This window comes from Pseudonaja textilis, chromosome 3 (assembly GCF_049901715.1).
Source record: "Pseudonaja textilis isolate UNSWEBS1 chromosome 3, rPseTex1.2, whole genome shotgun sequence".
Classification (NCBI taxonomy): domain Eukaryota; kingdom Metazoa; phylum Chordata; class Lepidosauria; order Squamata; family Elapidae; genus Pseudonaja; species Pseudonaja textilis.
Window position 1 is genome coordinate 52849494 of NC_141992.1, and position 10669 is coordinate 52860162.

The 10669-nt window shown below is 36.4% G+C and overlaps 1 protein-coding gene across 1 annotated transcript in view; it reads left to right on the forward strand.

Annotated features, from left to right (window-relative positions):
• STRIP1 (striatin interacting protein 1) overlaps positions 1 to 10208 on the forward strand; it is a 32192-nt gene extending 21984 nt beyond the window's left edge. Inside the window, exons 16-21 of the mRNA XM_026707005.2 lie at positions 6 to 132; positions 232 to 332; positions 1022 to 1088; positions 1216 to 1320; positions 1486 to 1690; positions 4388 to 10208. Coding sequence (XP_026562790.1) covers positions 6 to 132; positions 232 to 332; positions 1022 to 1088; positions 1216 to 1320; positions 1486 to 1690; positions 4388 to 4635 — 853 coding nt within the window. The 3' untranslated portion in view covers positions 4636 to 10208. The remainder of the gene's footprint in view (positions 1 to 5; positions 133 to 231; positions 333 to 1021; positions 1089 to 1215; positions 1321 to 1485; positions 1691 to 4387) is intronic.
• The last annotated feature ends 461 nt before the right edge of the window (positions 10209 to 10669 follow it).

The window sequence follows — 10669 nt, forward strand, 5'->3', positions numbered from 1 at the left end:
TCCAGAACAACTGTGTTACAGAGCATGAAGCTGGGCGTTGACGTGAATAGGCATAAAGAGATTATTGTAAAAGCTATTTCTGCTGTTCTGCTGCTGCTGCTCAAGCATTTTAAACTGAATCATGTATATCAAGTAAGTATGCACCGGTTTGAGCCGATATCACTTGAAGTGGGATGAGGTGATGGAAGAATTTGCTTCTCTAACATACTCTGTTCTGTTTTTCTTCACCAGTTTGAATACATGGCTCAACATCTAGTGTTTGCCAATTGCATTCCGCTTATATTGAAATTCTTCAATCAGAACATCATGTCATACATCACAGCAAAGAATAGGTAGGTGGGAATGATGAGCATTGCATATGTAAAAATAGTATGTGCATGGTACTAAATATATAGCCCTTAAAATAACAGGTATTTGCTTTCAGGTAGGAATACAGAGTAAAGTCTTCTATGGTGACATGGGCAGCAAATAAATTTAATAAATAAATAATAAATGTGCCGTTGAGAGAGGCCTGCTGAAGAAATGGCTCTAGTAAATAGCTTAGAGATGTGTTTTTTTAACAAAAAATAAGAGCTATGATTGAGAGAGAAATGGAAATTAATGATACTAATCTCCATAAATACTCTTCAAAACTGATCAGAAGTTATGAATAATGCATACTTTACCTAATTTGCCAATCTTCTACAGAAGAAATTATTTCTGCTTTCCAAGAATCATAGAGTATTCTAGCAGATATTACTATATACAAAGCCAGTTCAATATATTTGGTAGGAATAAAAGGATTAGTAATATTTAATAAAATAGATAATGGGCTGGGCAAATCAATACTGGTTAATCTATCAGAACATTATCTACAATTTTATTTAACTGTAAAATTGATATATTTTTTGCCTTCGTTGAACATCAGTTGATCTGATTCTGCAGCCACTGGATCACCCAGTCCTTAATTTCTTTCATCTTACATCACAACTTTCTTCATCTTACATCACTAGCAATTCACTCAGGCATTCTTATGTTTCAGCATTTCTGTTTTGGATTATCCATATTGTGTGATACATGAACTACCAGAGCTGACTGCAGAAAGTTTGGTAAGCAAAACTACCTATAATTTTACTTTGATAGGCACATGCCAAAATCTGACAGAAATACCATTACCATGGCTGGCTCTATTAACTCTTCTGTTTTGATAATACATATTTTTGCTTTCCCTTACAGGAAGCTGGAGACAATAATCAGTTTTGCTGGAGGAACCTATTTTCTTGCATTAATCTTCTTAGGATACTGAATAAGTTAACAAAGTGGAAACACTCTAGGACCATGGTAAGCTGGAATATTTCCATATGTTTGTTTATCACTATATAGATTTATATGTATGATGCGCTGGATACTGTTGGACGTTTACCGTAATCTTGATCCTGGGTGTATAAATGAGGTCAGAGGCAACAATGTAACTTAGACAACTGATCTTCTACTTTACCTTTCCAGATGTTGGTAGTTTTCAAGTCTGCTCCCATTCTAAAAAGAGCCCTGAAAGTGAAGCAAGCCATGATGCAACTCTATGTATTGAAACTTCTCAAAGTGCAAACAAAGTACCTGGGACGTCAGTGGAGGAAAAGCAACATGAAAACTATGTCTGCAATCTACCAAAAAGTGCGACATCGGCTCAATGATGACTGGGCTTATGGCAATGGTATATATCTTGTGTCTGTCTCCTCTTGTTGCCTCTACCCTCCTAGCATCAATGTAAACCTTTCAGGAATGCTGATTTGTTGGTAGCAGTCCATGTTCCTTAATGAACAGACTTCTCCTCTAAATGTGCTGTAATGATATATTGTTTTCTGAATGGACATGCTTTACGAAGACAAAGTATAGCTTTGTCAATAACTTTATGTATAGAATCATCACAGCCTTGGGTAAGGTGCTATTAATCAATGAAAATCAATTTTGCAGGTAAGTTAGTTGTGAAGAGCAAAATTTAAAAGCCCATGTAGGTCATGTTCTGGTTGGTTGCCAAGTGAGCCGGATGTTTGGATTTGGCATTTTTATCCATCTGTTGAGTCTTTCCCAAGAACCTGGGATAGATAAATGTTATCATTTGATGGTATTGAAGATACTGTTGCGGGATGTAAGTTATTTCAAGTAGTTTTTATCAATTCCTGTGATGTTCAAGTAGTGCTAACAGATGTTTTGGGATTACATCCAAGGAGTCTTTTAATATTTGTACTGTCTTTGCTTTTTTTGCCACAGTCATTTTACTTGTATTTTGCAAGTTTTGGTATTTTGTACTTTTCTCTAGTTCTTTCTTTTCAATTTTGCTCTTTCTAGACACTTCCCTGTTCACTAATCAGAATTTTTTGGATGTTTTATTGACAATTGTTAAATCTGAGTTGTTATATAGCAGGTGCTTGTCTGTTTGAATTCTAAAGTCCCAAAGTATCTCCATTCACTATTACTTTATCTATTATTTAGTGGTCCCATCAGTTCTTGCTTCTTTTGTCATGCCATTCTTATCTTTTTGTAGCAGCTATTGTTATTATTGAAAAAAGATGGCATGCTACGTATGAGATGTCATAAATGAGGAAATATATGCATTTTATCCCTAGTAATAATATTTCTTGAGAGTCTCCAGTGTTCACAGTCTTGTAAATAAATAATATTGTGAGCTTATAGATAGCATTTTGGAACTCTTCTATCAATAATATTTAGTTGTGATGAGCAAGAAACTGTCACAGGTAGTTCTCAGCTTATAACTACAATTGGGGCTGGAATTTCCATCATAAATCCTGATGGTCATAAATTGAGTTGGACCCAATTTTACAACAATTTTTACAGTAGTCAAGTCACCATAATGGGTAAGGAAATCACATGGTCATTAAAGGAATCATGTAGTCATTAAGCAAATCCAGTTTTCCTAATGAATATTTTTGCCAGAACATGGCAAAAAAGATTGCAAATTATGATCTCATGACCACAGAAAGCTGCAACCAGTCATAAAAGCAAAGCAATTGCCATGCAACAAATTGTGATCATGTCATTGTGGGAGTGGTGCAATGGTCATAAGTGCAAATACAGGTCATAAGTCACTTTTTCTGAGGTTGTTGTAACTTTGAACTCTTGTTAAATGGTTTTAAGTCAAGGACTTAGGATCTGTGTTGTACAGCACTGTTGATGCTTTCATGGCTGGTATGCAGGACTGAAAGTAACTGAAGCTTCTAAAACATGTTCTTCTTGGAATTAGACAATAAGCTGGAGCCTCAATCTCAGAAGCATAGACCAATTAGGGTTAACTAATTGCAATTAGGGTTAATTGCAATTGGGGTTAATTTGCAATTAGGGTTAACTAGGAGAGGAACTGGGACAAAATGCTATTCCAAAGGATCATATTGTGGGAGAGCTCTACTTTCCCTGTGCAAACATATCAGCAAATGGTATTGCCTCATATGTGTTTTTCTTAGGCAGATAAATATACCTCTTCCCCATAGAATAGCATTTAATTACAGGGAACCACATAGCACAATACACATACCGTAAAAAAAATGAACATGATTAAAGTTGTAATTTATCATTGCACCATACAGATAGTCTTCAACTTAGAACCATTCATTTAGTGACCGTACGAAGTATCAGTGGCACTGAAAAGAGTAGCTTAGGATTGGTTTCCACTTACACCATTGCAGCATCTCCACAGAGTCACGTGATCAAAATATGTGTGTTTGGCAACTGGTATGTATTTTTGAGAGTTGCATTGTTCCAGGGTCATGTGATCGCCTGACATAACTTTCCCGGCCAGCTTCTGACAAACAAAGTCAATGGGGGGAAGTCAAATTCACTTAACAACTGCAGTAATTCCCTTAACAACCCTGGCAAAAAGGGTCATAAAAAGGGGTGCAGCTCCTTTAACTGTCTTATTTAGCAATGGAAATTTGGGGCTCAATTATGCTCATAAGTCAAGGACCACTTGTATTGAATGAAAAGGTTCAGCTCTGGGGTAATGTGTCTTTTTCTTACAAACGATTTTGAGAAAAATTCTACCATATTTTCTCATATCAATCTTTTCAGTTACATTGCATCTGAAAGTTATATTTTGCTTATTCCTGGTCCTCTTTCAGTCGAAGATCCAAAAGGAGAAAGTAGTAATTGCAGGAGCTTTCATTTCTAGACCTTTCCTCTTCTATCACTCACTTAAGCCACCTTTGACAGGCTTGTAACCCACTGCTGCGTCTCAACTCAGCTGTTTAGGGACAAATTGTGTTTTATGTAATTGTGTCACTATTGTTCACTGAATGCCCAAGTTTTCTTGGTAAGCTGTCTGAACATTTCTAATGTGACAGTGTAGCTGTTCTCAGTTAATTGCACTCACTGATTGTCTTCCTCATGACCTCCACAGATCTGGATGCACGTCCATGGGACTTCCAAGCTGAAGAATGTGCTCTACGGGCCAGTATAGAACGCTTCAACTCTCGACGCTATGACCGGGCACATAACAACCCTGATTTTCTACCTGTTGACAACTGTTTGCAAAGTGTGTTGGGTCAGCGGGTGGAACTGCCTGAAGATTTCCAAATGAATTATGACTTGTGGCTGGAAAGGGAAGTTTTTTCTAGACCGATCTGCTGGGAGGAGTTGTTGCAATGATGATTTATAAAAGGAACATCTTTCAAGACATGGAAGCTAATACATGTGCCCAAAGATATAGTGTTCCTGATCTACAGTCAACCAGGCCTAGAGGAGATAAAATTGTTTTGTGACTTATAACCAGCAGTTTTTCCTTTTTCCTCCAGGTGGCAGCATGTAACTGACAATGGCTTTCCTACATCTTTGGGGCTGCTTTGGTTATTGATTGCTAAATAAGTGTAGAGTAGAGCTTGAGTGCTGGGCCTCTTGTGCTACAATATCGATGCCGATACTGTTGTTCACTAAACATGGCCAACTATTCTGTTCCAAAATTAAAATGGCAGCTTTTTTAAAGCTATATCTGCTATCCTTGTCCCAGAATGGAAAGGTGACGTCATTTTCTTACTAGCTTCTAAGAGAAAAAAAAATGACTTAGTTGTGCAGATGGGAAGAAACTGGAAATAAGACGTGTATATAGTAGTGCCACAGAATCCTCAGCTTCTGGGACAAGGTTGAGCGTGTAAGTGCTATAATGTGTAAGCACCATTCGGGCTTATTTCAGTCTTGAAAGAAGAGAAAAAGCAACTATGCTTATCATGGGTGTTTTCCCAACTTGTGCCTCCGATTGAATCAGACTTTAGATGAGTCACAGTGTAATTGCAATTGATAAATATTATTGAATATTAATACCGATTTTGTTGCATTTTGAGAGAAAACATATTGCTTTTATGTTTTCTAAACATCCTTTTTCCTGTTGTAATTGTCTGAAATCTGAAAGATTTACAAATGAGATTTCAGCACAGGGGCAGATGCCTGTGTAGCTTTCTCAATTTGTCTTAGCGTGACATATTCATTCTCAGTTTCCTCAAACCAGAGAGTTCTGTCCTCATGGATTCTGCACTTCAATCTAATTTTAGCAAAAAGCAGTAGGTGTGTTATTTCCATTGCTGTTTTCTATGGTGCAGGTTCCGAGTCTCTGCTAGCTACATTGGGAATGAGATGGAAGAAAAGGCATCTACTCAAAGACGGTGATAAAACACATTTGTAAATTGAGTGGATGACACCTGTTTCCTAGGAGATAATATTTCCTATTTGCTGATAGACTAAATCTCTATAGCTTCAATTGAATTGGGTTATATTTATGAGTGTTTTGTTACATTTGTGAACAGGAGCAAGCAAAATGCTGCACTCTGTGTGGCATGTCGGTTTTCTAGGTGGTTTTGTAACCTAGTAATAAGCTTCAATTGCAATCCTAAAATAATTTATTTGGAAATAAGGCCCGACAAAATTCATATGGCTTCCAAATAAATATGTTTAGGACTGGAGCTGCATTAAAAGGCTACTACAAAACCAGAAGTGCTTTCCAGTTAATCTGACTTACTTATTCCTCTAAATTTTCCTGTATGGTTAACTGAGTTATGATTGAAATTTTAGAGTGTCTCTCATAGAAAGAACAATAGGAACCAACGTTTATTTTATCTATTTAAAAGAGTAAAAATTACGTTTAGCAAATCTTTAAGACACTTCAAACAAAATCATGCAGGAAGCTAATGTAAGGATTGTGTTAGAACAATAGTTACAAATTTCTAACTTTTCAATTAAAAAAGTATCATTTTGCTTACCTCAGCATTGTGAATAATATAATGGTGATACACAATTATATGAAAAAGCAACAAACATTAGAACAGCAAAATACCTCTTACGATCAGTGCTTTGCTTACATTTGCTTATTAATACTTACTGGATTTTTCTATGCACTTCTACAGTAAAAGTATGGGCTAGAGAAAGTGAGTATAACTCTAATATAGGAATAAATTATTGAAGGCATTGTTGTTTCAAATGTTATGCCTTTTTGCTGCTGCACTGAAATCAATAGGAAATCCTTCCATAGCCATCTGATTGAAGAGAATTAGTGTGATGGTAACGTTTTCTTATAGCTGCATTTGCAAAGAGCTGCTACTCACAAGGTCACTCTCTCGTCTCTGGCAGTTCTGCAGTTGAGATAGCAATTAAATGTAATGATAGAGCCAGACCTAAGAAAGCAATGTCTCCTTCCTATGTCACATTAAGAAGGATGGGCCTACCATGTAGTCTGTTAGCATAAAATAGGATATCCTTCCCTGCTTAGTTGTAGAAAGCACTAATTTGGTACCCCATCTGAGATGGGATAAAATTGATATACCCATGTTTCTTGCAGGTTAGTAATCCAGCTTCTACACATTCTTGTTTCTCTGTCTCTGGGATCATATTCCCCATATGTCTTTGTTTATGCCTAAAATCTTACAGCTGGGAGGTTATTGCATCTTGATAGTTCACCTAATTACATTTTTTTACAGGTAGGTAGAGTTGGGGTAAGGGGATCTTTATTTTTCCAGTGTCGAATGTAAATAAATGAAAGTTAATGAATTTTTTAATATGGGGTTTCATTATGCTTATTTGCAAACATTTTGCTACAGAAAGTTTGAGAAACGAACAATTCTTGTTTCATTTCTGACATCAGCAGGCACATGATACTTAAGTTCTTCCAGTCCTAATCTTAAGGGTTGTTTTTGTTTTTTGTCAGTACTTATTTATCAGTGATTAGCCCTCATAGTTAGTGAGGTCAATTGGAGAAGCAGCAAGTTGCAATTTTGATAACTAATAGAGTGGGGTGAGATGGGAGATAACCCGTCTTTCTCAAAACACGTTTTGCGAAATGTGATTGATGTGGTACCAAACCGGAAGTGATTGTGTGATCTCTGCATTATCTTCAATAGATCATTACTGCTGATCATTTTGAAATAGGTTTTTCATCCACATATAGAAGGAATTGTGCATTTCAGTTTATCTGCTCTTTTTTGTTAAAAGTTGGACATGCTTAACAAATCACAATATATTTTGGAGAAATCTCTTACCTGAAATGGTGGATTAGCACTCACCAGGATAGTTGTTCTAATAGTACAGAAATCTTTCTGGATGCCTTACCCTGTTTAGAAAATGGGTTTTAACAACCAGTATTACATTTGCACATAAGAAAGGATTGTTTTTTACGTCAAATGAGAGTTATCTTTGTAACTGTATGGACAAGCACTTCATCTTACAAGTGAGTCAATTTTACTGAGTAAGATTTATTGCTAGCTTTCTATAAAAAGTCAGATGTGATAATCTGGATAAAAAATAGGAAAGGCCACTTCAAAGGGTTCACACTTCGTAGTAGTGATGACTTTTTGACGCTCAAATAAGTTTGTGTTATTATAATTGGAATACAACTATAATCAGGAGGTAATTTTGGCCTGGCAGTGCTGGTCTGTCAGACAAAGAAAACAGTCTTATGGTAAAATTTATCTAGTCCCATTAAGTACAATCTTTCCTAAGCTTAGCCAGAGATTCACAAACTGAAGCCCTGACTTTGCAGGTAACTTAAGAGCTAATTAACATTATTACCAAATTGTAATATCCCTTTGGAGGGAAGGAGGGAGGGAGGGAGGAGGAACAGGCAGAACAGTTTTTTTCTTGGTCCAGAGAGCAATTCTCTGGCAGGCCTGTTTGTTCAGTCCTGACTTAAAGAAACTTATCTCTACAAATCAAGCAAGACTTAGACTAGTCTTGCTTGACTTGTAAAAGCAGGAATGATTACTGGGTGAAGGGAATGAGTTGGCTCCAAATCTAGGACTTACAATTTATATATCAAACACATTACCATTCTTTCTAATCCACTCAAATTTGGGGACATTCTTTCCTAACTTGTTATTCATTAATCACACAGATATTTGGAATTGGGTCTCTCTTCTATGTGAAGATGAGATCTATAGCCAATGAACTGGAGTAGAACCTGTAAGCATTTTAGTGGGGTGGAATTGGTTAGAGTGAGAATCATCAGAGCTGTTCTTTCTGCATGTGTAAATATCAATCATGAGAAGGCCTGCAGAATCATTGTTCTTAAGGCTAGAATTTTGAAGGAGTTCCTGTGGAAGAGACAGATTCCACAGTTTTGTATAAGAGTGAAAAACAATGTTCAGTCTCCTAAATCTGGAAGGGGAGGAGACTGGTCCTTGCTTCTTTAAGGTAATAGATCTATGCTAGTGAGGGAGATCTGTTTGGAGAATCCTTTTTCACTTTCCTCAGAGAATTTAAATTGTTCAAAAGTTCATGGAGGATGGCTGGATAGCTCTGTCCTTATCTCTTGAGATGAGGGAATACTGCACAAAAGGTGGTATTTTGTAGGGTAAAGCTTTAACAGTATGTGAAAAGACGAATCCATGTGCCATTTTCTTTCATTGTGTTCAAACATACCAGCATTTTGGATGGGGCTACTTGAAATCTCCAAATATTTTCTTTAATTTGGTGGGAATAGAAAACACCTCTTTTGGTCTTTTATTTTGATATGGTGTGTATGTTAATCCTCTCCACAAAGTTTCTTGTTCAGATGTATATATAATAATATAATGTATGGCTTTAATATATTTTGGAAACCCCTTATTTTCCCATGTCTTCCTTCCTTGGAAATTTAGCTTCAGCCAAGGCACAAGTTGTTTTTTAAAAGTGTGTCCAAATCAGCCCAAAGCATTTTTTTACTGAGTTAAAGTGTATGGAATCTGTATGCCAAGTGCAAAGCATTTTGCTTGAGGAAAAGCCTCTCTTTCTGCTGCTTATAATCTCATTTCCTCCTCTTCCTCAGCAACAGGCTCAGGTTTCAAGAGCCACTTCACTAGGTAATTTGGTGTCCTAATTATAGCAATCATGGTTCCACGTCTGCTTTGATTCTGTAATTACACTCTCTCTTATTTTCAATCCAATTGAGAGAAACAATTGAGTAGTAAATTTCTAGGAATTTACACCACCAATTACCATTGGCCAAACTTTAAAAAGATAACCCTAAACACGATTTCTTTTATAGCTGGTGTTGAGAAATGGGAAAAAAACAACAGCAGCATTTTATTCACTTGGGTTAGGCGTGGCAGTTTATACGTATGCATTATTCTGAACCATCCTGAACTCTTCAGTTTACAAAAGTATGAAAAGAAGGTGGCAACGTCAGGCTTTTTGGGGTGTGTGTGTGTGTGCGTACAGTTTCCCTGTTTATTCAGAATATTTTATGAATGGTACAAATGATTTTTTTCTTCTGTTAGTAATCCATATTTTCAGGGGGCTTCCTCCCCATCTTTACCTCTACTTTCTATTAAGAACTGGGCAGAAATAATGAGAATACGAGTTCTATTCCTTTATGCATGAAATTGACTGGGTGACTTTGGGACCATTATGTACAGTTTTGTGTTCCAAAAAATAAAAGAAATACAAATCAAACAAGGATGAACAATCCAGAATATCTTTATTGCGACTGTTGGGGGTTGGCCATACAGAATCACTCTAAATGATGTTCATATACAGTGCTAAGCCAGGGCTTCTTCTGATCAAGCTATGGAGCTTGGTATTCTTATAACATAACAGATTATATGCACATTCAGTTACTGTGTTTAGGTAGAGGTGCATGACCTGAAGCCATCAATTCCTTTAAAATTGCTACTAAATTGTGAATGTTTGTGACATAATTGGAATATTGTTAAGTATATAGAAACACACTAATTGTAATTTCAATTAAATGTAAATGAAATCAATGTCCTGGCTGTGCATACTGCTTTGTCTTGCCTCCTTCGGTTTTTGGTGCATAACCCTATCCTATCATTCGAAAACCAAATCAGTGTGGTAGTTTTTTTATTTGTTATGCACCCAAAACTATGTAACAGCTCAAAAGAAGTTGTGAACTCTGCTCTCAGCTGAACACAGACTCTGCTGATTTAGCACGGGCAGGAGTACCTATTGTGTTTTGCTTTTCTGAAATTGTAAATAATAGTAGAGCTAAAGTTATATTAGACAGTGAGCTTATGGGAACTAAAAGAAAGCAGTCTTGTACACAGACAGCGTTGCTACAATAACTTTGTTCCGCTTACTTTGGCCCTACTTTTTTGAGCTTTTGAATAGGAAATGATACTCTTCTCTTTCAATATAGCAGTTGAAACAGTAGGCTGGAAAAAAAAAAACCTGATATTTTATGACCAAATTAAAAGCATTGTTTCCA